General features: G+C 46.4%; 3 protein-coding genes across 9 annotated transcripts; 2 read left to right on the top strand and 1 right to left on the bottom strand.

Moving 5' to 3' along the window:
• Positions 1 to 592: 592 nt before the first annotated feature.
• Positions 593 to 8,327, bottom strand: LOC121626865 (low affinity immunoglobulin gamma Fc region receptor II-b-like). Of its 4 annotated transcripts, none has more exons than XM_041965586.1 (9): positions 8,216 to 8,327; positions 5,970 to 6,254; positions 5,648 to 5,893; positions 5,138 to 5,305; positions 4,864 to 5,040; positions 3,443 to 3,526; positions 2,232 to 3,343; positions 1,859 to 2,000; positions 593 to 947 (listed from the first exon to the last, which is right to left on the bottom strand). In XM_041965586.1, exons 1-7 carry the CDS (start codon positions 8,250 to 8,252, stop codon positions 3,204 to 3,206), a joined length of 1,137 nt encoding a protein of 378 aa, XP_041821520.1. In that variant the 5' UTR covers positions 8,253 to 8,327; the 3' UTR covers positions 593 to 947; positions 1,859 to 2,000; positions 2,232 to 3,203. The 4 variants fall into 4 exon arrangements, with proteins under 4 accessions (XP_041821520.1, XP_041821521.1, XP_041821522.1 ...); XM_041965587.1 differs by having other exon boundaries at positions 4,864 to 4,935; XM_041965588.1 differs by lacking the exons at positions 593 to 947; positions 1,859 to 2,000; positions 2,232 to 3,343; positions 3,443 to 3,526 and adding an exon at positions 4,033 to 4,586.
• Positions 8,328 to 10,034: 1,707 nt separating this feature from the next.
• Positions 10,035 to 14,147, top strand: LOC121626871 (coxsackievirus and adenovirus receptor-like). Of its 2 annotated transcripts, XR_006007979.1 has the most exons (4): positions 10,035 to 10,284; positions 12,080 to 12,436; positions 12,616 to 13,765; positions 13,856 to 14,147. XR_006007979.1 is itself a non-coding variant. In XM_041965594.1 (3 exons), the coding sequence occupies exons 1-3, from the start codon at positions 11,029 to 11,031 to the stop codon at positions 12,792 to 12,794; spliced, it is 612 nt and encodes a 203-aa protein (XP_041821528.1). In that variant the 5' UTR covers positions 10,948 to 11,028; the 3' UTR covers positions 12,795 to 13,350. The 2 variants fall into 2 exon arrangements, 1 of the variants encoding a protein (XP_041821528.1); XM_041965594.1 differs by lacking the exons at positions 10,035 to 10,284; positions 13,856 to 14,147 and adding an exon at positions 10,948 to 11,104 and having other exon boundaries at positions 12,616 to 13,350.
• Positions 14,148 to 14,431: 284 nt separating this feature from the next.
• Positions 14,432 to 24,030, top strand: LOC121626872 (coxsackievirus and adenovirus receptor homolog). 3 transcript variants are annotated; one of them, XM_041965597.1, is made up of 4 exons: positions 14,432 to 14,671; positions 20,481 to 21,258; positions 22,296 to 22,652; positions 23,152 to 24,030. In XM_041965597.1, exons 2-4 carry the CDS (start codon positions 21,198 to 21,200, stop codon positions 23,328 to 23,330), a joined length of 597 nt encoding a protein of 198 aa, XP_041821531.1. In that variant the 5' UTR covers positions 14,432 to 14,671; positions 20,481 to 21,197; the 3' UTR covers positions 23,331 to 24,030. The 3 variants fall into 3 exon arrangements, 2 of the variants coding, with proteins under 2 accessions (XP_041821531.1, XP_041821530.1); XM_041965596.1 differs by lacking the exon at positions 14,432 to 14,671 and having other exon boundaries at positions 17,841 to 21,258; XR_006007980.1 differs by lacking the exon at positions 14,432 to 14,671 and having other exon boundaries at positions 17,843 to 22,065.
• The last annotated feature ends 452 nt before the right edge of the window (positions 24,031 to 24,482 follow it).

The following is a 24,482-nucleotide window of genomic DNA, read 5'->3' as shown; positions in this document are numbered from 1 at the left end:
TGCACGTCTGAGAGGAAAAGTGAAAGTTTGGTGTGACGACCTGACCTGACAGAGCAGACGAGAGGACAGAAGGCGTGGAACAGCAGAACAAACCCTGGTCACCACGCTGCCGCGTTGGATAAATAAAGATTCAGTTTGATGTAGAAAACATGGCTGTGAAGACAAACGAGGTCATGTTCAAATATCACTCTGTCGGTCACTCATCGTGGTCATCGTGCAGACCCACCTGTGAGCAGATGTTCATCACAGCTGTGATATTTCCCCCTCCTGACCTGTTTTTAGCAGGTTTACCTGCGGTTGAATGAACCTGCATATACTGCGTGCTGTGTGCATGTTTGTGTCTTCATGGACACCCGACTCCTCCTGAAACAACGTGAACACGATGTTTAAATGACGCCACCTGAGCCAGCTGATCGCTTCATGTCCGAGCTCGACTTTAATACAGAGAGACGTGAAAAGCAGCATCTGATGATTAACAGGCTCGATCTTCTCAGTATTTCACCAACGAAACAACCAAAACCCTTCAACTGTCGCTCAGCCACATCCAAACCAGAAGAAGAGGAACCACGAGAAACAGCGGCGAGACATGAGATCAGGTTTATTGATCCTGCAGAGAAACAGTCCACAAATCATGAAGGTGATATGAAGGATGTGAAGCTGATCACTTTAACCACACAGCAGCTGAAAAGTCTCGTTAGATTCAACAGAAACGTCTGAATGAGATTCTAATGAGAGGAAAGTGGAGCGAAAATAACTGCAGGTGACTTAAAACCATTTCAAGACACACGTTCTCAACATGAGCTGTCTCTCTGTCGCTGCAGGAGTCGAAGCTTTGACATTTAAAATCAACCAATGACCAGTAACTGAGGACCAGTAAGGGCCAGCTGGACGTCAGGCTGGACCGGTGTGAAGGTGTGAAGGTGTGACCTCTGGCTCTGCTGGAAACTCTGAGCAAAGAAAGAAGAAAGAAGATGACTCATTTCACCACAGCACCAAAAGAGAAAAAGCAGCTTCAGGAGAGCAAGTTACTGCGAAGAGTAGACCTACAAACAGCTGCTGAGTCTAAACCAGTGGTCCAGACTGGGATCAGCTCACGCCTCATGTGACCCGCAGTGGGTAATGGATGTATGGCATGGAGAGTTTCAGAAACTACATATATGCTGTCATTAAATGCTTCAATAAATGAATAAATATGTAATTGACTGATAGCAGCAGTATTAGTTCAGCTTCTTCTACAGATTATTTAAGATCGATGATTCATTATTTTGTATAATATCAGAAGCAGACATTGATAAAAGCTCTACATGTAAGATTTAGAGTTGTTAAAGTTCACAGTTTTTAAGTTTTGTATTTAAACACTGCTGATGAAAAGAGACCAAACACCGAGCTGCTAGCAAGAGAAGTCAGGAAGTCACAGAAGGACAACACTGTGAAGTCTGTCAAGGTGAATCCACAGATACACAGAATGAGAAATGTTGATTCACTTTAACAAGGAAAATTAAACACAAGGTGTAGTCCTCAAATTAATTTACTTGATATTAATTAGACAAGTCAATCAGAAATAATGTTCAGTAAAATATAAAGATAAAACAGATTACATTCATCTGCACGTTTAGAAACATCTTTCTCTCTTTTATCTAAAGTCAGAATCAGAAACAGGAAACTGGATGACCACAGAGCCGCTAGCATCTGCTAACAAGGTACAACACAGTCACACTGAAAAACACTGATTTGACATTTGTTATATTTTCATGAACACACAAACATCGCTCCCCCTCCTCGCTCTGATCTGAAGCTGCAGAGCTTTGAGGTGAGGGGGGGTTTTATTAAAAGAATAAGTCCGCAGTAAAGATCTCACCTGTAGGTTTCCTCTGGATGCAGCACCTCACCAGCAGAACCAGCAGAACCAGACTGCAGAAAGGTAAAACAGACCACCACCACATGACGGGACGAGGAGAAGGCGGCGAAGCAGGAAGGGGGACTGGTATCGGTGAGTTTTCCTAAAATGAACAAAAGGGTTCATTTGATTTGGTGCAGTTTATGTTTAATATATATTTTCCAGGTTTGGCTTCAAAATAAAAGCATGAATTCAGCACGCAGCAACAAGGATGCTGCTCTCAGCGCTGCAGCCGGTGCTGCTGAGCATCCTGAAGTCCTGGAGTTACAAGGCCTGCGTGTGTGTAATGAAAATACTGAACACATTATTAATAACTGGGTGGACTGTTTCTTACCGGGCAGCCGCTGTAAAGATGAAGCCTCCATCTGAGGTCAGCTCATTAACATTTATCAGTCACACCGACTGAAACCGCCTCCTTCCTCTCTGTCGGCTGTCGCTGCCGTGGTTTTCTCTGAAGCAGCGAGCAGGAAACTCGCTCTCTGGTTAGAGACTAAAAATAAGACTAATGGCCTGTAAAGCATCGCACCTGAACGTGAAGTGAGCAGGCCGGACACAGGTGTGTCACAGCCACAGGGTGTGTGTGTGTGAGCTAAAGTCTGGTGTTAACCTGCATGTCTTTGGACTGCGAGGGGAAAACCACACGGACACCCAGACCTCATGTCCTGTTACCATGGCAGCAAAGGTTAGCAGTCCTAATGGCTGACTTTGCTGGACTGTGAGCGCCGGGACCGAACACAGCCTCCGAGGCTGAAGGAGGCCAGTCTGACAGCAGGGAAACAGTGTGGAGGTGGTTTGAAGCGGCTTCAGTGTTATGACTGTTTATGGGCAGAACCTGAAGCTGATGATGCTGGAGCTGAGGTGAGTGTTTACCTGCAGGCAGACAAACTGACCGTCAGCAGGTGGACCTGCAGTGAACACGTGCTGTCGAACAGGTTGTCACATGTGTTTGTGCTGACTCAGCGGTGAAGATGATGATGATGATGGATTTTTCTGAAGACCTCCTGTTCAGATTTTATGCTGGTGAAAATCATGTGTTGAACAGAGTGAAGCTGCTGCCACCTGCTGGCCGTCTGCCTGCATCGAGTCAGTCAGTGATTGGCTCTTACGAACAGGAAGCTGCAGCGTTTCCCCTGACGACCATGATTGATATTTAATAATCACACATGTTCTTGAGTATGTTGGGCATTTTAAACATGTAGTGGAAGGTTTGTCACAAAAAGCTTTTATATAGAAAACTCTAATAAATAAGAGTCCAGCAGCGAGGGCGTTTTGAGCGAGGTGTTTCCTGGAGACCCCCGACGCGTCCTTAAACCGATCCCCTCTGTGGAGCAGTTAGTGGACAGTGAACCTGCAGCTGGACATCACTGCTTGGACTGCTGTGGAGGTGTGAAGGTGTGAACGTGGACTTCAGTGAGGAGTAGATGACCGGCGGCGCTGCTGGAAGCCCTGAACACAGAACAAACAGTACAGACGGTCAGGTTTCTTCAGGGTTCTGGTCAGTCCTCGTCCTCTCTAGAGAACAGACGGTGGACAGCTGACTCGTACCTCTGCTGCGGTTTGCTCTGATCACTATTTGTCCATAAGTGACCTCTTTACTTCTTTTTACTGCTGAATAAACTGGATCCCTCCCTGGAAGACAAAATGACGTTAATACGAGTAATGCAACAGTACTGTCAGTATACCTACAGCTAGTACTACTGCAGCACATGTAAAACACAGAATATCCACAGTACTACCCTGAAAATAATGGTGTTGTTTTAGAACTGATAGAACCAGAAACGGATTCTTCCTGCCCCTCTTTAAACTCTGTCTGTATAACATCATATAATATATATAATATATAACAGCTGTGAAGGACTACAGAGACCTGGTTCATGTTGGACTGCACTCACACCCACACTGTGCTGAGCCAGCAGGTTCAGGTTCATCCTCAGGGGACCACACACACACTGTGCTGAGCCGGCAGGTTCAGGTTCATCCTCAGGGGACCACACACACACTGTGCTGAGCCAGCAGGTTCAGGTTCATCCTCAGGGGACCACACACACACTGTGCTGAGCCGGCAGGTTCAGGTTCATCCTCAGGGGACCACACACACACTGTGCTGAGCCGGCAGGTTCAGGTTCATCCTCAGGGGACCACACACACACTGTGCTGAGCCGGCAGGTTCAGGTTCATCCTCAGGGGACCACACACACACTGTGCTGAGCCGGCAGGTTCAGGTTTATCCTCAGGGGACCCACACACACACTGTGCTGAGCCAGCAGGTTCAGGTTCATCCTCAGGAACCCACACACACACTGTGCTGAGCCGGCAGGTTCAGGTTCATCCTCAGGGGACCACACACACACTGTGCTGAGCCGGCAGGTTCAGGTTCATCCTCAGGGGACCACACACACACTGTGCTGAGCCGGCAGGTTCAGGTTCATCCTCAGGGGACCACCAGTGTCTCAGCAGAACAGTCCTTTAGATCACAGCTTCCAGCCTTTTCCTTTAACTCTCTGACTGCCTGACATGTTTTATTCAACAACAGCTGAATAACTGTGCAGTGAACTCAGACGATGAGCTCCACCGCTGCAGGAAAACGAGGATCTGGAAGAGTTTTGAGCAGATCATTCCTGTCGGCTCTTTGGATGTTTTAGCTGAGAGTGAAGCTCCGTGTTCGGCTCTTCATCGTGTGAGTCTACACCTTCAATAATGATATAAAAATACAGATTCATAGTTTCCTTCAGAAACGAGTGAAATGTTGAGACGTAGTCTTAATGGATATTTAATAAAAGGTTTGTCTGGTGCCCCTTCAAATCAAGAAGCTCGACCCCCTGTGAAGCCCCAAAGCGGGGTCGGGACCCTCATGTTGGGAACCAGGGATGTAGCTGAGGAAACATTTCACTCAGTAAGTGAAACAGATGAAAGTCAGCTGAAGGTGTCCACAGAGCTGCTAACACTCATGCTAACACTGATCATACCTGTCGTCGTGCTCGCTGCAGGACTGACGTCTTCTGTTCTGCTCACAGAGTCCACTGCAGCCGGATCACTGGCTGCAAAACCAGGTACAGGTACGAGAACCATTAACGCACCTACTGCTGCTGCTGCAGCGTCTGCAGCCTGAATGTCCACAGCAGTGACGTGGATGATGGTGTCTTCTATATGAGAGAAAATAACGAACGACGGGAGGACGTGTTCAGTGGACACGCCCCCGCGCTCGCTGTCCAACAGGTGTGAGAGGAATCTGTGCCTCACCTGTAGGCTTCCTCCGGACACATCGTCTCACCAGCACAACCAGTCCGACCAGTAACACCGAACAACAGGCAGGCGGAGCAGACAACAACACCACCAGAGGAGGAGGGGAGGAAGAGGAGGAGAAGAGTCCAGCAGTGGAGGACGGGGGAGGTGTCATGGTGGGCGTCCCTGAAGTGAATGAAAAATGAGAAATCATTTAAAAGCTGTTTTGTGGCTCTTTGCAGTTTCAGTTTGGTCTTTTTTTTTGTTCATCTTGCTTTCCAGACTGATTTTAGCGTCTTTGTGCTCTCTGTGTCGTTGTTGCACGTCTCTTCGGGTTGCTGTGTGTCTCTTTTTGATCGTTTGGTACCTCTTTGTGGACGTGTTCATCTGTTCGTGGTCATGGACCCCTGGACCTGTGCCTCATTCAGGCGTCCATCCCTGCCCGTTACATGCATGACTAAAACACATGCATCCTGCAGTGGTGGACAGTCTTTGTCCAGGTTGAAGGATCATCTTTGATCTCCTCACCTGTGACAGTGATCCAGCTGGGCGGAGACTCTCCATGACCGCTGATGTGACACATGTAGAGACCTTCATCAGACCTGGACGCGTGCTGGATGGTCATGTGACCTGTAGGCTCTGTCCTGACGTGCGAGCCGTCTTTATAGAAAGCAGCTGTGAGGTTGGAGGGACGGGTCCTTGTTTGACAGCGCAGAGTCACGTTATCTCCCTCCATCACAGGGAGGACTGGACTCTGCAGGATCACTGATCCACCTCAACACAGAGACAAACAGCATGTCATCCATCTCCACACAGTTTCATCTGCACCGGCTCCACAGTCTGATCTTACCAGTGACAGTGATGTTGATGGTGTTACTGGTTGCTCCCTCTCCGGACTCACACCAGTAAACTCCGCTGTCCCATGAGGCGATATAGCTGATGTTACAGGAGGAGCCAGCTGGTTTTCCCCAGTCCTCACACCAAGTCCTGGTCTCTGTGGTCGTGTTCCTCCTCGCCGTCCATGCAGCAGAGCTGTCGTCCTCCTCGCAGCTCAGAGACACAGATGCATCAGAAAACAGCTGCGAGCTGCTGGGACTCACAGTCAGAGACACACTGCTGTCCAAAAACAGAGCATCTGTGTGTGAAAGAACACACGTTTCTGTGTTAGTGGTGGCTTTTTGTTCAGGTTTGATTTTTAATGTCAGTGAGATTTACGGCTGTTTAAATAAAGCTTCAAGAAAAAAGTCTTGAGTCTGAAGGTTTATCAGAAACTGAACGTTTGCACAGAGAGTCCTGGAAGATGAAGGCCCCGGCCAGGAAACACATGTAGGTCGGCCCTGCAAACTGCTGAGCTTCAGGTTTTGTGTTGATCAGTGATCTTTAGCGCTGCTCGCATTTGCACTTCGTTACAGTCTTTATGCTAAGCTAAGCTAAACTAGCCAGCTGCTGGCTCACCAAACGTTGTTCCTTTATGTCTCCACTTTAAGTTGCAGGGCCAAGTGGCGCCGCTGACCAACCTGCCGACCGGTTGCTCGTTATTCAGGTCGTTTTTATCTGTTCGGCGAGCGTCTGCTCTGGATTATTTTCACTGTTACTTTAATCTGAAAACTCTGAAAGCGGTTCTGAAGGTGAAACCAGCTTCTAGTGGATCAGTGGTGAAACCTGGAGCACTGACCTCGGACCAGCTCTTTAGCCTGAACCACAGTAAAACAAAGACCTCGTTGAGGCAGGATGTTTCTTGCGGTGCGATGTGAGAAAGTCGTTGAACACTGTTCAACTTAAACTTCCTGTTAAAGATAAAGGCACTGGGTCCATTTTCACACTGTTAATATGTGATTTATGTTTGCTGCAGTCACCTACACCAAATATCTTGTGCAATATCACCTTTTTTACTCTCTTTAAGTCCTCAACCTGTGCATATTCACTATTATTCTCCTGTGACACATTTATATTCATCACTGTGCAGCAGTGAACACTGGACTCAACTCGTCTTCACCCGCTGTGGGCAGTTTCTGTTAAAACTGTGAAATTCTCCTCAAATTCTGGGCAGTTTATTTTTTATAGTTCTTATAGTTAGTCAGTCATATATACACTTCAAAGCATCAAAAGAAAAAAAGAACCACAAAAAAAACAAAACAATTTTGACTGAAAAAGGCTCAGGCAGAAGCAAAGCTTGTTAATGCCCGCCTACTATGCATCTTAAGATACACAATTCATGGTGTCAAGTGGAAAGAATAAACAAACAAACAAAAAAAAATTAAATAAATAAATAAATAAATATATATATATACATATACATACATACATACATACTCATGCACATACATATCTCTTTTCCCCTTTTTTCAATTACAGCCATAACTCCTGAATATAAATCCACATCATGATTTTTTGAACATAACAAAAGAAGTACATTGCTTAAGTTTGAGATCAGCACTGTTCCACAGCTGAACCCCTTTTAAAGAAACACATCTTCTTTTAACCTCTTTTTTAGCTTTTGGTAACACAGATTTGCTTCCATCTCACAACTCATATTTACTCTCAGACACTCTGAAAAACGTACGCACGCTGTCTGGTAGTGTTTTATTTTTTACTTTAAACATAATTTGCATTGTTCTATAATAAACCAAGTCTCTAAACTTCAATACATGAGAATTTAAAAATAACGGATTTGTATGGTCATAATAATAATAAGCTCGTTTTTGTTGTAACAAAATATAGTTATAGTTATATAGTTATTTTTTTCCTCATATTTTTTATACTTCTTGTATAAAACATACATATATAGTCAACTTTTATTTAGTATTTCAGATTTTTCTTTTCTGCTGCTCTTGCTGCTGCCTGAATTTCCCCGGCTGAGGATGAATAAATCTACACCAGAATAAAACCGTGTGAGTGGAAACGGCTCAGATTTTGTCTTTTCTTGTGGTGAAGTGATGAAACTTTCTGAAGGTTCAGAGAGTCCTCTTCGGTCGTATTTTCAGCTCTACAGATTCTTCTGTGTCGCCTGTTTTTCGTGTGGCGGTCAATAACATCCAAACTCAGCCGACATGCAGTAAATAGATAAATGAATGCTGAAACATAGATTGTACTTACAGAGCAGCCACATGAAGCTGGTCCCATGGCAGCACATGGCGGCATCAAGAACCTTTCACCACCACACCACTTTGGCCCTCCTCCTTCCTCTGCGGGGGTGAGTTTAGTGACCGTGTGGTTTTGTGCTCAGGAAACAGCAAAAAAGGTAATTCATGTTCATCATTACTTTATTAGCACATATGAACCATGTGGGAGTTCATCAAGGCAACCGAGAAAGAAAGCCGGGGAGTTAAAACGTCCTGGGATAAAACTGGGACTGTGAGGACAGCTCAGAGGTGTTCGGAGGAAATGACATAAAACCATCAGAGACACAAAGACGCAGGGTTTCTTGCTTTAAATAAATGTGCAGTTTTCACCGAATCATATCTGTAGCCAATCAGATGGCTCCTTCCATTCCAGCCAATCATGTCGGCGTAGATTCAGAGGTGACGTACTCTTTGGTTCATGCTCAGGAGCAAAGAGGCTCATATATGGGACTGTCTGCTGTGTTGGTGGAGATGCTCCTCACATCCACCCGCTTCATCTTTGCTTGGATGAAAAAATCGTCTGAATCATGAAGTTCATGTTCATGATTGTTCACCTGGTGAGTTCACTCAGCTCAGTCCTCGTTACCTGTGCATGGACGTGACAAGGAGGAGGAGGAGGAGAATGATGGAGGAGGATGGAGGAAAGCAGCAGCCCACCGGTCGGCCTCTGTTTGCCCACGTTTCACCTGAAGACATCACCGTCCTTTAACCCTTTCAGTCCTGCATTTATCAGCCTCCCTCTCATCAGCTCCACTCTGGATGTATTTTCTTTTTCAGAATGACCAGATAAACATGAAGATTTACTTGAATTTACTGAATTTCGTCATCCATGTGAACCAGCTGCTGCTGGGTGAGTCCAACAGTCACTCGGATCAAATGGATGCTGATATCTGCACCAGTCTATTTGATGCATCATACAGATGATTAAGATTCAAGAGTCAAGATTCTTTATTGTCATTGAGCCTGACATGTCAATTAAATTTTCATTGCAACCCCCCTGTTAGAAACAAGATAATAAGAAAGATAAGAAAGATTAGAAAGAATAAAATTAAGATAACTACAATAAAATAAACCAACATGCAATAAAAATATTCCTACATGCAATTAAAAATATACCAGAATGAAAATATACTAAGACAATAAAATATACTAAACAATAAACAATAAAGTATGCCAGTGAAATGTGCCAACAGAATAAAATATACCAGTGGAATGTACTGACAGCAGCTGAAATATACTAAAACGTATATAAACAGTAAACGATAAAATATACCAATGAAATGAAATGTGCCAATATACTAAAATGTATATAATTTAGTTAAGTATGTGTGTGTACTTAAAAGTTAAGTACACAGAAGGTGCAGGTGGAGGTGGAGGTGTGAAAGTGTGGATGAACGGATGCATTCAGTAACAGGAGACAAAACGAAGATAACAGAAAGCTGTGAGTGGGACGGAAGCAAAGCCGGACTGAGCAGCAAAGCGTGGGCCGCTCTTACTGCTGACGTTTGGAAAAGTAGACAAAGTAAAGTGAATAATGCTGATATTATGATAAACAATAAACTGTTGGTGTCGGCAGAAACCGAAGTGGATCTTCACACAATTAAAACTCATCAGGTTCAAGCAAAGTCAAAGTTAATAAACTCCTCATAAACAATTTCTTAATGACGCTTTTATTGTCTCGTCCTCAGTGACGGGAACGCGCACCAGGCACGCGACACACGGTGTGACGCAGGACGTAAGGTGACGTCCGCGTGCTTTCATTCAAACGGAGCAGCGTGGACACGGTGACCCGCAGCAGAGGACCAGAGGCGGACCAGAAGGAGAGAGACTCCGCGCTGCTCGGATCTGTCCTCCGTGGATGTTAGCTGCTGAGCTAACACAAAGTCAGATAATGGCGGCAGACGGACGGAGGGATCCGGACAAGGCGCTGCGTGCTGGGGGAGCTCAGCCGCTCCCCCCGGCCACGAGAAGGCCGCGGCGGGTCTGTGAAAAGCCGTTTTCAAACTCCCGGAAAGCGACAGTTAGCGAAGGGACAGACAGCGGGTGAGTGAAGCGAGCGGCCATGACACTTCTGTCAGCGCGGGAAAACTGACGGGCTGGTAGGGTCCTCCCGCAGTGTAACCGGGCAGATACCGGGTTTAAACCGGTAAACACCGCGAGTGTTTAGAGCTGTTAGACGTCTAAATAATAAAAATAAATATAGAGACAGCCTGTCAGTGAGACCAAGCCAGTGATTCCAATGTATTTTCATATGAATGGAAATGCGGATGTCACGTGGGCTGCGGTTAAGTTTTTTTTCCAAGGTGTTGACGGGAATGGCCCGCCCAACTCTGATTGGCTCATACTCGTTGGGCATGAGGACTGACGATTGGGTTAGAAACAGGGTGAGCCAATCAGAGGCAGAGTAGGGCGGGCCGCCATTGGAGTGGACGACAATGTTATTGGAAGCTAGTGAGAGTAAACAGGAAGTGAGTATGATTTTTCTCTCTCTCTCTCTCTCTCTCTCTCTCTGTCTCTCTCTCTCTATATATAGAGATAGATAGATAGATAGATAGATAGATAGATAGATAGATAGATATAGAAATATAGATTATTCACTGAGGGTGAAAAGTAAACAAATCAATCATATATATATATATATGGAGACATTTCTGAGTGAAAACTGAACTGCATCAGCGCAGTAAAGGCAGGCGTAACTGCAGAGCTGCTGCACTGACTTGCAGCTGCTTGTCTAACAGCTGAAGCTCCACCTTTCACCATGATTGACAGCAGCTGTGCTTCGCTGTTATGGCGCACTCAGCTCAGCTGTGTTTGGTGGATTTCTTCTGTTTCCTGGTTTTCTCTCTGCTGTCTGCAGCTGAAGGTGAGCTGGGTCTTTCTCTTTGTGCCTGGGTGTTGTGTTGTGTTGCGTTCGCTGACACGCAGACGAAAACGCTCCTGCATGATTCATCTGAGGCGTGACTCACGACTGGTGAATGTTGTTACACACTGAGATCAAAACAGCTGGACTGACTTCAAATCGAGTCCTGGTCTTTAACTGAAATGTCGCGTACACCAGCATCAAAAACAGCCAGGATTGATTTGTTAACTTTTCACCCTCAGTTGGACATGAGTATTTGTAGAAAGTTGATTGGTTGCAAACAACTTTATTGTTTGTTTACATGGCAGAAGGATCAGCGTTCTTCAGGGGAAGTCTAGCTGGGAAACCAGGCCTCCGTTTTACTGCAGACCATTTACCGTCTTCTTCCAAACCAGATTATGTTGAACCTGAATGTAAAGCTGGTTGGTTTTGTGTTGTCAGTACTGACAGTTTCAGTCTGGGCTGAGTAGTATCTGATGGTCAACCATTATAGATTTTCATTGGCTGAGGCTGATGTTTAGAGAGCAGGGCGACTGAAGGCCGCTGTGTAATATTGATATGTTGGTTTTTGCATCTGATAAAATACAACAATGTAATAGTAACAAATGACACGATCGATGAGGATTATCTGTCTCTAAACGCCTGGCTGGTCTGCCACTAATCTGCCCCCTGTTGAATCAGCGGAGGTTCGCCTTGCCGGACTCTAACAGAGGGTTTATTCAGCTTTGGTCTCCTGATTGGCTTGATTGTGGCCGCTCTCATCACATGTAAAATCTTGTTTGTGTTTCTCGTGATAACCATCATCTCTGCTGTTACCACAGGTCATGGGATGTGCTGTTAAACAAGTCTTCCTTCAAAACAAGCCTACAGCCACTCCCTCCTGCTCAAAGTTTGATCTGCTCACAATAAAAAGTCTTCTTCTGTCTATTAATTACCTTTTTATTCTATTCTGGATTTTCTCTCCTGTTTTTGTTGCAGACCCTCAGGAGCTAAAGGTGAAGCCTGAGCAGGACGTCACTCTTCAGTGTCGGGCTCCCAGAGGTTCCTCCATCACACTGGTGGAGTGGAACAGAGCTGACCTGAGGTCAGACGGTTACCTGTTCTTTTACCGTAACGAGCGCTCGTACGAAAACTTCCAGCATCCGTCTTTTCGTGGTCGAGTGAAGCTGAGGGATCCAGAGATGAAGGACGGAGACGCTTCTGTTGTTCTGAGGAACGTCACCGTCAACGACACCGGAACATACGAGTGTCGAATCATAATCATCAACACAGGACGCGCTGAGGCGGAGCCCCCTGTGATCAAACACCTCATCAACCTCAAAGTTACAGAGCCAGGTGAGTCTGTAGAGATCAGACCCAGGTGAGTCTGTAGAGATCAGACCCAGGTGAGTCTGTAGAGATCAGACCCAGGTGAGTCTGTAGAGTTCAGGTTCAGGTGAGTCTGTAGAGTTCAGGTTCAGGTGAGTCTGTAGAGTGGACACTTGCTGATACCTCACCTGTTCTCTGCTCTGCAGCTGGAAACACCTGGAGTGGAGTAAACAGGGGTGGATATGTTGGACTGGTCGTCCCGTCAGCTGCTGCTGCTGTTGGCTTTCTTGCTGTTGTTGTTTGTATTTTCTGTTTTATTTGTAAGAAACGTGAGCAGAAGTCATTCAGAGCTCCTCCTGAAGAGGAAGGTGAGCAGGAGGCCTGAAGAGGCTCACATCTCTTTACTCCTGAACTGGTAAATAAATGAATCGTCCAATCAAACGTGAAACAGAAGGTTTGATTCAGCAGCTCATCAGCTTCTCTGCTTCGTCTCATGCTGCTCGTGAATCAAACCTTCTCTGCTGGATGAACAGTTGATAATAAAGACATCAGTCTTACTCTCTTCACTGAACTGAACCGTTCATGGAAAAGGTGAGTTATTAAATTAAAGAAGGGGTCAGGGAGGGGGGGCTCTGTTCTGGGCTAACCCTGAAGCAGAAATGAATAAAAGTCTGCATCCTGAAAAGCTCGACTCTGGAGAAAAATAACCCTCCTGCAGCGACAGTGAGATCAGCTGAACAGACGTTTGGTAAATTGTTTTTTGGAAAAGTAAAATTAGAAATAGATGAAAGAAGAGTTTGATCCGTTGATGATTGATTTGTGAATGATTGTGTATCAGACGTGTTGAATCCTTGTGACTCAGGTTTGTTCTGTTCGTGTCGCGACGCACTTTATTTCACCTTTTCTAAGCTTTATTACACCAATAAACTCGTTCCCACTCATTAACATGCGTCCTTTGTTTTATTGAAGCCGTCAGTGATGCAGAGGAGCTGGATCCATGCTGGTCTTCCTGTTGCAGTGAGTTCACCAGAGTCTGGATCTTGTTGCGACTCGTCAGATCTCACCTCGAGCTAAAAAAAGCAGCTACACCTGAGGCGGTTTATAGATCACATGACCACACGCTCCATCCTTTCTGCTGCTGTTTCTGAGCCGCGTGTTTACAGTCTTTAAATATTGAGCTGAAACAGGTTTTATTGTGGTGGGGTCCGCCATGGTCCCACATGACCATCGCAGACTGTGAGGGATCAACAGGAAATAATGCAGCATGTGATCCAGTGTGGCTGCCACTGATGCACAGGTGCCTTTAATACGCCGCCATGCTGCAAGGCGCCGAAGACGAAGACTGCGAGCGCTGAGGTGGGTGTTGACTGACTCCATCACGTTGGAGGACGCTGGCTTTGTTATCTACTGAATTAGCGTGAAGCGACGAATCGTCCCTCCCCACAGGTTGTTTGGCGTTGACGCAGCTGAAAGGGGAAGGCGTGTATGACATCATCATGGCATCGTGCGACGGACAGACGTCAGCGGTCGGGCCACCTTTGAACAGAGTTACCATCGTCCTGATGTACGGCGCCAGTTATCACGTGACTGAAGCTCTGCAGCAGACTTCATCCACTGATGAAGACCATGAGATGTGGCTGAAAGCTCAGGAAAAGCTAGTAAGTGGACATGGAGGTAGGAGGTTTGGTTTTCTAAGTCTGATGGTTGTGAGAGTCTCTGCTGAACAGGGTGGACGTTGTGTTATTTCCTGTCCAGAGAGGAAACGGTTCTTCTTTACAATTCTTTAAATAGAAAAGCTAAACATTACGATACGATGAGGACTTTTCGAGAGCTGGAGTCTGCGAGTTTAAATCAGACTTTTAATATAATATATGATTATTTGATTAGATTTAATGACGATTTGACTGAGAAATGGTTTCTCTGCTGCTTCTGCTGAGCTGTTGTGTTTTCCTGCAGCCCTCCTCCTCTTCCTCCTCCTGCACACTTCCTGTTTCTCCACCACAGCAGCAGGACGCCACTTTGAAACTGCTCGCTTTGAGGTTTAACAACTGAACAACAGGAAATGATGTCGAGAGAGAGACAGACTTCACAGAAGGTGAAATCAGTTGAAGGGCTTTCTGTTTCCACAAACATGGCTGCCCCAAAATAAAGTGAGTGCATTCAGTGAGGGGGGAGGACGCAATTCAGCCGACTACAAGGCTTCACGCTTCAATACAACCAAGAAACCAAGATCAGAGTGTATCTGAAGACCCCATTGAAAGGGTGAGTGCGCCCTCTGCAGGACAAAGTATGGAATGAGCAGACATGAGAGGAGGCTGAAGGGACAGCGGTTTCTGTCTCTTTACATGAATCTAATTGTCCCTGTCCCTGATCATTCATGTGGGCTGAGCATCTCTCTGTGCTTGTTCTGAAGCACTTATAGGAAATAAACAGGGACATTGACTGCGCTTGTACGCTTTAGCTTGAGTTCAGTATCTGGCAGCGTGGCCTCCCATTGGACAACAGACTCTCCATCATGCTTTTGTTTTTGTGAGCGTCACTGATACAGAGACAGTTTATCAGGGACCTGTTTCACACCTGATACTTGCTGCAACAGCAGATTAATACTTTATGTATTATTATAAATACAACTGTGTCTCCAAACAGCTGGGACTCTGTAAAACCTAAAAAGAAACAGAATGTGATGATTTGCAAAACACTGAAACTCCCATATTTAAAATTGCATAAAGAAAACATCAAATATTGAAACTGAACATTTTAATCATTTTTGAAAATTGATGCAGCAACATGTTTCTAAAAAGTTGGGCCAGTGGCAACAACAGACTGGAGAGGTTGTGAAATGCTAAAAGAAAACAGCTGGTGGAACATCTAAGTGACTCAGGTTACCTGGCAACAGGTGAGTCATGTGATTGGTTTAAAAAGAGCCTCCTAGAGAGGTGACGTCTTTCTGAAGCACAGATGGGGAGGGCTTCACCACCCTGAACGTAGAAAGATCTGAAAAGATCCAGAGAATCTGAAGACAATCCTCTTCAGGCCTCAGATGGCAGACTGGATTCTGTAGTGGATCACTGCATGAGCTCAGGAGCACTTCCAGAAACCAGAGTCTGTTCATCACCGCAGCCACAGATGAAGCTGAAACTCTACCATCCAGATCCAGATCCAGATCCCTCCCTGGTCCTGAGCTCACTGAGACAGACTGAGGCCAAGTGGAAAACTGTCCCGAGTCAAAGTCTGAAATTCTTTTGGAGATCATGGACGCTGCGTCCTCCAGGCTGAAGAGGACAGGGACCATCCGGCTCGTTATCAGCACCCGGTTCAGCCGGCGTCCGCGACAGTGTGGGGGGGCATCAGTGCACATTAATGCGGAACCCTTTATTCAGGTTTTGGAGCAACATGCTGCCGAGTGCCACAAATCCAACATGAAGCCTGAACGAGAAAACCTTCCACCTTCCACATTTCAGTTCTTCCTGTAGTCGTGGTTTCACCAAATCAGTTTGTGGGCAACAGAAGGTGTCCATGATGCTCTCACAGTCTGTAAGCCTACGACCCCCCACCTTCACATGGCAATGATTATTCATATTTCAACTGAGCACCCAGGGTGCAAAGCCTGTTTCTGCACCCTCCCAGAACAGGACCTGGTATCCTCACAGGACAAGAACTGTCCTGGTCTGTCAAATGTAAGAGACATTTCACCTGGACAAGAGTCTCTGAACCAGCTACAAAAATACCGAAGCTGGAGCCTCATGTGAAATGTAAAAACACATGGAGCTGCAACCCAGGTCTCCCAGGCCTGTCCCATGATGCACTGCTCGCACAGCTTTGCGTATGAACAATGATTCCTGATCTGCTACGTTCATCTCATCTTTATTTCAGGTGTATTTGCTTGTTTTCCTGTTCTCGTTACTAGATTGTACTTTGTTAGAGGCTGAGACTTTACACCTGGATGTGGGTGTGGTCTGCTGTACACCTGTGTTCAGTCAGGAAATGTATGTAAATATCAGAAAGGACACTCGCTGGCAGACTGAACAACAGGATTTGTAGGAAAACACATTTAAGTTATCAAAACTTATAAAGGTGCTAAAACTCGAGTACTGTACGACCTGTACGTGCATTCAATAATCCATCTGTGTGCGATACGCAGTCTTACTGTCCTCTGACATGTCGTATGAGCTGCTTATTTTATCTGCAGATCCTCTAACTGTTGAAGATTATGACCTGTTTTTCCATTTCAATAAGAATTTACCCAGACTGACTGGATTAATGAAGACGTTTCAACAGTTACAGTGTTTTCTTTAGGTCGTGATCAAAGCTTTGAAAATGTAAAACAAACACCAAAATACATCTGGATTTTACACACATTTTATTATGAGGCATTAAAACAGCTGTAGATCAGACTTTTTGTGTTTAAGTGTCAAAAAACAAAACATTTGTGAGGATAGATCAATTTCAGAGAGTGCGACCTTTTCTGAACACAGTCGTCCAGTATTTTTAATCATCAGCAAAATTACAGACGTCACGACACGATGAACGAGACTAATTAATGATGGTGCAGCTGCTTCTGCACGGCTACATCTTTGTGTGAGCTGCCAATCAATGATTTATTGGTGATGTAATGATTATATAAAGGCTTAACCTTGTTGCAAACAAAGACGACGGTAGACGCTCATTTAGAAAATGGAAAGTAAACTCCAGCCACACGCCTCAGTTTTTTCAGGAAGACTGTGCTGAGCGACAGAAGCCAGCAGAACAAGGGTTAGACAGGAAGTGATGTCATCACTTTGACTGGTTTGGGGATAATCCAGTGGGCCAATCGCATTTCTTGGCAGGTCATGTGATGCCACGCCTCACACTCATGACTAATCACTGAGCTGCTTCGCCCTCAGGAGGCGTGGTCGCCTCCCAGGGCATGCTGGGTAAGGCATGTGTAAGCCACTCACCCCAGCTGCTCCTAGGCTCCCCCCCCCCTCCTCCCTCTTTCACCTCCCACTCTCCCACCACCCAGTCCAGCTCCTCTCTCCCTCCCCCTGCCTCTGTCCTCTCCTCCTTCAGGATTACACTGTACCTCTTTCTGGACACTCCTCGTCCTCTCTCCCTCCCTTCATCTTTCCCTCCTCCATCTTCTGCAGGGACCCAACACTCCTCCATCACATCCCTCCATCCATCTATCTCCTCCGCTTTGCTCAACAGGCGATACAATGTCTTCCTATACATTCCTCTTTCCTCCCTCCCTCCTCTTTCTCCTTCCTCCCCTCTGGCCACTCCTCCCCCTGTTGGCTCCAGAGTGACAAGGAGGGTTTCTTTCCCTTCTTCTCCTCCTCCCTCACCTTCCTTCCTTCCTTCTTCCTTCTCCAGACCTTCTCCTTCCTCTCTGTGGATGAACAGAACAGAGCGATACAGAGCTGTCACTCCTCCTCCTCCTCCCACCTCCTTCTCTCCCCCCCTGCTGTATGGTAACAGCCTCACTCCCTCATTACCTCTCCCCCTCCTTGTCAGTGCCACACTCAGTGGCTTGTATACCCTCCTGTACCAGATGACCAGCCTCACCAGAGTCGCCAAGATACACGCTGCCGAGGCCGCGCACAGCAGCAGGCAGCCTGCGAAAAGCCAGATACAGAACACCCCCGCACCTCCCACAGCGGCACCACGTCGCCGGCTGCCCGGTTCATGGATCACCCACGAAGGGATCGTTGCTGTGGCTACCCGGAGTTTCTGTGTCCCCACAGGTTTTGTTGGCGTCGCGGTTTTCCTGTTAGTAAGACTTTCAGTTGAAGGTCTGACGGTGGGAAGAGTGGAATGACTGGCCAAGGTATGCGACCCAACCAACGGCACTTCAGTCTTCACCACTGACCCCGAATCATTTGACCATTCGGTGCGTTTGGTGAAGGATTGGTACCAGGACCATGTGACTACTCTGTGGTACGCAGTGTGGGGTTCTTCTACGAATGCTGGGGTAGCGGTTGAAGTGGTAACAGGAGCAGTAGTATGAATAGGAGAAGTAGGAGGAAGAGGCGGAGGAGGAGGAGAAGGAGAAGGAATGTTGGCAGCAGCTGGAACAGGAGCAGTAGTATGAATAGGAGGAGGAGGAGTAGGAGGAATGTTGGTAGCAGCTGGAACAGGAGCAGTAGTATGAATAGGAGGAGGAGGAGTAGGAGGAATGTTGGTAGCAGCTGGAAAAGGAGCAGTAGTATGAATAGGAGGAGGAGGAGTAGGAGGAATGTTGGTAGCAGCTGGAACAGTGATAGCAACAGTAGCTGCCTTGTAGGGAGCGTCGGTCGTCACTGGCTCGTAGAAGTCTCCTGGTGCAGGTGAACAGAAATCAGATTCTCCCAGACTCATTACAGGTTTACCTTTATGCCACTGTGGAGAGTCACACACCTGAGAACAAAGAACAACCATCAACAATGTATCCCGAAAATCCCCAAATCCTTTAGACTTGGGTTTGGAGTATTTTCGTGCTTTCATGTTCCCCTTTTCTGCAGCTGTTTTTTCCCATGTGTGGTACTTACCACACTCTCTGCGTCACTCTTGATGAGCGGGCCATCCCGGACATAGACGTTGAGTTCATAGTCGTCAAGGTATCTACGCAAGTAACCGAGGGAGCAGGAGCAGGCCCAGGGATTGGCTGAGAGGTATAGGTATGGCACTTCCTCCTTCTGGCTGAACCAATTGTCTGGCATCACCGTGATCTGGAGGGAAAAGGAAATGTCGTGAAGCTTTAGACACACCAACTTGAGCTCCCGTACCGCCTCGATCTGACTGAGTTTTTGCTCAAATACGTGCAAAGCTCTGTGGTCAGTGTTCTCCCACCTTGTTTTTCTCCAGGTAGAGGGTCTCAATGGCAGGAAGGGGGTGGAGCATGAGCTCGGGAAGCACCTTGATCTGATTTGAAGACAAATCCAGGATCTAGAGGGTAGGACAGCCAGTCAATTGCGGAGTCAAGTGTTTGACAGTTGAAAGTATCCTGGTGTTGCTGGTGTGAAAACTAAGCTAGCATGCTACCTTCACAGTATGTGCCCTGACTTCCTAACATGCCGTGTTCACATGCATTTTTCTCAGCTAACAGGCTACTGTTAACATGCTAACACACTGACCTCCAGCTTGCTGAGTCCAGAGAAGGTGCGGTCACTCAGAGAGTCTATGGCGTTGTTGTCCAGGTAGAGTTCGGTCAGACCCGGACAGGCAGAGAAGGAGCCATCAGAGAGGGATGTTAGACTGTTGGAGCCCAGTCGGAGAACACTGAGGCTGGGCAGGATTGGAGAAACACTGGAGGTCACCTCAGGAACCTGCACACACGACAATTTGAGACGATCAAGTGTTGAATGAAACATGTTTCATTTAATACTGACATCAACAGAGTTTAACATCATTGATCCAGCATTTATTTTTATTTTCATGGGCGTGGTGCAGACAGACACCTTGTTGCCTGTGAGGTCGATCTCATAGATCTCTGTGAAGATCTGGAAGGAGGACCAGGACAGACTGGAGAATAGGTTGTTGGGAAACAACAGAACCTAAAAGCAGAGAGAGAGTAGAAGAAGAAAACCATTTAGAGTTGTTCCTGTCAAACTGTCATCTTGTCGCTCTCAAACAGGAAGCTGTGGTCTGGAGTTGAGCTCTGACGGTCAGGATAAGACCGCCGTCTGGATCCCTGAAAGCCGTGTGATCATCTCATTTACAGTGTTTTACAGACTTTTGGTCCACCTCCTCGTAGATCTGTATGAGCATCTGGTCCCAGCGGTCCTGCTTCACTCAGCAGAATGTCGTCTGCAGACGATTCCAGAACGTCGCTCACATTTCAACACCTCTTATTGTTCCACAGCATGTCGGATGTTTAATCGTGGGACACAGTTCACTGCATCAAACATGATTATTATATTTGAATAATTTAGTGTGATTTCGTGTGTCTTGTTATGTAGAGACACATATTAATATCGAGAAATTATCCATATTAATACTGCGACTGATCGTATCGCCCAGCCCTGGCGTGCACTCGTAAGCATCAGTTTGACTCAAAGTCCACAGACGTCCTGGTAGAAACACAGAGGGGACTGTCATGTCTTTTTCCTGTCAGGACTAAAAGGACAGACTGGAGTCCCTGGACGTCGCTCGTCTCTGTCCTGGTCCAGCTGCCGTCTGTGCTTCTGGCGCTCTTACCTTGGTCGAGGGTTCGAATCCCGCCGGGACGTCGCTGAAGCCGGCCGCCGTGCAGTTCTCCCTCGGCCGGTGGTCCTTGTCCCTGTCGCTGTGGCAGCCGGATACCACGGTAACCACTGCAACGTGGGACAGGAGGAAGAGGATGATGAAGACCAGCATTCTGACAAAGACCTTCAGCTCCTGAAAGAAAGTCTGAGTCTGAGAAGAGAAACCAAACATACCAGGAAGTATCTGTGTGTGTGTGTGTGTGTGTGTGTGTGTGTGTGTGTGTGTGTGTGTGTGTGCTTTTGTCTGTGTGTGTGCTTTTGTCTGTGTGTGTGCGTGTGTCTGTGTGTGTGTGTATGTGTGTGTGGTTTGATTGACAGGTGCTGGAGCAGGAAACCCTCAGAGTTCAGCTGTTGTCCTGCTGATTACTGCCCCCTGCTCTCTGATAACTTTGTGTGTGTGTGTGTGTGATATATGGTCTGTACTTCGTTCTGCTGCCCCCATGTGGTCACATGTGGACTGGACTTGAATATCAGTTTCAGTTTAGATAACAGCTGCTTCACTTTCATTCCACAGAATCAGCTCAGCTCACTGCAGCTCTCAGCCTGGCTCGGCTCGGCTCGGCTCGGCTCTCTGGCTCTCAGCTGTCATGATGCTGAAGGTTTTCCTCTCGTGCTGCCTGCTCTCCCCCCTCGTCTCTGCGCTGAAAGGTGAGTTCAGTCCTGTCGGGACAGGTCGATCAGCTGGAGCTCGTTTCTGCTGACAGACAGGTGAGCTGCTCGGCAGGTGATGGTCCTGATTCAAGTCCCGTTTCTGTGACTGTTGATGAGTGAGCGGACAGAGAAGAATGACATGAGAGATGCTCTGATGACGAGGTGAAAGTGAAAGTGTTGCTGCAGCAGGATGATGCGCTCCATTAAATCCGTGTGCAAAGGTGGGCGTGGCCGCTCACGTGTCTGCTCACAACTCGAGCTGCCTGAGCAGTCCTGATCCGCCTGGAGGACTGGACTCTGCTGCCAAAGGTGGTTCAGATCCCAGATCCAGTTCACACCTAGTTACTGAAGGTCTGCAGGCTTTGTGACTGTGTTTCAAGTTGTCACTTCCTGTGTTGAATATCATTGAATGTTTGCTTCAGTGACAGCATGTCATATGAAATAATGCTGAGAATAACATTGTATTGATTGTTACAAATCGTATTAGTAACGTGTGATATTAGTTCATTATTGTTAAAAGTAACATGAAACTGTCACATGTTGGTTTTTCTTTCTGCATGTGTTTTATAAGAAATAAATATGAAGTCGCAGGCAGGAATTCCTGGATATTGTGTGTTTGTGCTCAACCCTGATGTCAGCAGACTGATTCATCAACATGTCAGGATGTGGACAGACTGGACGCTGTGACGGCGTCGACGATGACCAGGTTCAGGTATCATTTTGGTCCTGACCTTCTCTCAGCGTCACATGTTTGCTGGGAGGTTTGACCTGTTTCCTGATGTGTGTTCCAGACACCTGACCCAGGTGACCTCCGCTTTCACCAAAACACTGCATCTAATCTGCTTTGACATGTTCAGAGACAGATACAGATCATGTGTTTGTGATGTGATAACCATCAGCTCTGCTGTTACCACAGGTTATGGGATGTAAATGAGGTTGAAAGGCTCAGAACAGATCTGCCGCAGCTCCTTCCTGCTGAGCTCACTCCATCTATACAAACACTTCCTGGATTTTCTCTCCTGTTTTTGTTGCAGACCCTCAGGAGCTAAAGGTGAAGCCTGAGCAGGACGTCACTCTTCAGTGTCGGGCTCCCAGAGGTTCCTCCATCACACTGGTGGAGTGGAACAGAGCTGACCTGAGGTCAGACGGTTACCTGTTCTTTTACCGTAACGAGCGCTCGTACGAAAACTTCCAGCATCCGTCTTTTCGTGGTCGAGTGAAGCTGAGGGATCCAGAGATGAAGGACGGAGACGCTTCTGTTGTTCTGAGGAACGTCACCGTCAACGACACCGGAACATACGAGTGTCGAATCATAATCATCAACACAGGACGCGCTGAGGCGGAGCCCGCTGTGATCAAACACCTCATCAACCTCAAAGTTACAGAGCCAGGTGAGTCTGTAGAGATCAGACCCAGGTGAGTCTGTAGAGATCAGACCCAGGTGAGTCTGTAGAGATCAGGTTCAGGTGAGTCTGTAGAGATCAGACCCAGGTGAGTCTGTAGAGATCAGACCCAGGTGAGTCTGTAGAGATCAGGTTCAGGTGAGTCTGTAGAGATCAGGTTCAGGTGAGTCTGTAGAGATCAGACCCAGGTGAGTCTGTAGAGATCAGACCCAGGTGAGTCTGTAGAGTTCAGACCCAGGTGAGTCTGTAGAGATCAGGTTCAGGTGAGTCTGTAGAGATCAGACCCAGGTGAGTCTGTAGAGATCAGGTTCAGGTGAGTCTGTAGAGATCAGGTTCAGGTGAGTCTGTAGAGATCAGACCCAGGTGAGTCTGTAGAGTTCAGGTCCAGGTGAGTCTGTAGAGTTCAGGTTCAGGTGAGTCTGTAGAGTTCAGGTTCAGGTGAGTCTGTGGACACTTGCTGATACCTCACCTGTTCTCTGCTCTGCAGCTGGAAACACCTGGAGTGGAGTAAACAGGGGTGGATATGTTGGACTGGTCGTCCCGTCAGCTGCTGCTGCTGTTGGCTTTCTTGCTGTTGTTGTTTGTATTTTCTGTTTTATTTGTAAGAAACGTGAGCAGAAGTCATTCAGAGCTCCTCCTGAAGAGGAAGGTGAGCAGGAGGCCTGAAGAGGCTCACATCTCTTTACTCCTGAACGCTTGTCTTTAGGAAGGTTTAATGAAGTGAACTCAGACAGGAAGTGGTCACATCCAGGTAAACCTGACTTCCTGAACACTTCCTGACTGAAAGCCCTGAAGGTAAACGTCTGCTAAAGAACTGCTGTTTAATTCATGTTCAGTGTGTTTCAATTAGTGCTCTCTCTGATCTTTACTGTTTTTCATGACGAGCATTTTTATATATTTAGTTTAATTGTAACATTAGCTGTGATTATTGGTTATTAATCATCAGCGTCAACAGCACGGAGCAGAAAGCAGACATCAATAAATGACAACGTGACAGAGAAACAAAACCGCAGTGAGTCATAAGAAGTAACTCAGAACAATAAATGCAGATAAATACATAAAAGATCCCTTCATGAACACGAGGACAGACGATCAGGAGTAAAGGAGTCGAACAGTGAAGCGTTTTCCTCTGCATGTGCAGGTTTCACTCCCTGAATGTTCTCACCATCCATGTTGCAAAGCACTTTATTACACCACTGCAAGCTTTTATTTATTCTGTTAATGAACTTCTGAACACGTTTCCTTTGTGTTAATGAGGAGTTATATACATAAATATATATATATATAAAACAATGAAAAGCATTTATCGACGCGGTGGAACCACATGAAGCCTGATCCTGGTTCAAGTTCAATAAAAACTCATAATACCACAAAAACTGAATATCTTCATGTTTTCTTCAGGGGTACATCTTGGTCTTCTCCCCCCCAAAAAAGCATTTTTCTTATATTTATCTGCATAAATGTCGATATTTATATTACTAAATAACTAAATCTACATTTTGACCATCTATATTCATATTTAAGGTATTTATACATATATTCTGGCTATATATCGTTTTATTTTACTATATTAACTATATTTATCACGTCACAGTTCAGAGCCATGATTAACTCACTGAAGCGGCTCATCAGCATGTTCAGAACATTATTGACTATTCGAAGTGTCAGTCATCTGCAAAGTCGGCTGTAATTGGCTGGATATTGACACGGAAGCCGAGAAGGCGGCCCTTCTGTACAACTCAGACCGTTATTGGCTTGACTGGTTGCTAGGTTTCATATGGCAGATCCTGATTGGTCAAGTGAGTGGAGCAAAGATGG

This window comes from Chelmon rostratus, chromosome 23 (assembly GCF_017976325.1).
Source record: "Chelmon rostratus isolate fCheRos1 chromosome 23, fCheRos1.pri, whole genome shotgun sequence".
Classification (NCBI taxonomy): Eukaryota; Metazoa; Chordata; class Actinopteri; order Chaetodontiformes; family Chaetodontidae; genus Chelmon; species Chelmon rostratus.
This window is presented reverse-complemented; position numbering and strand designations above follow the sequence as displayed.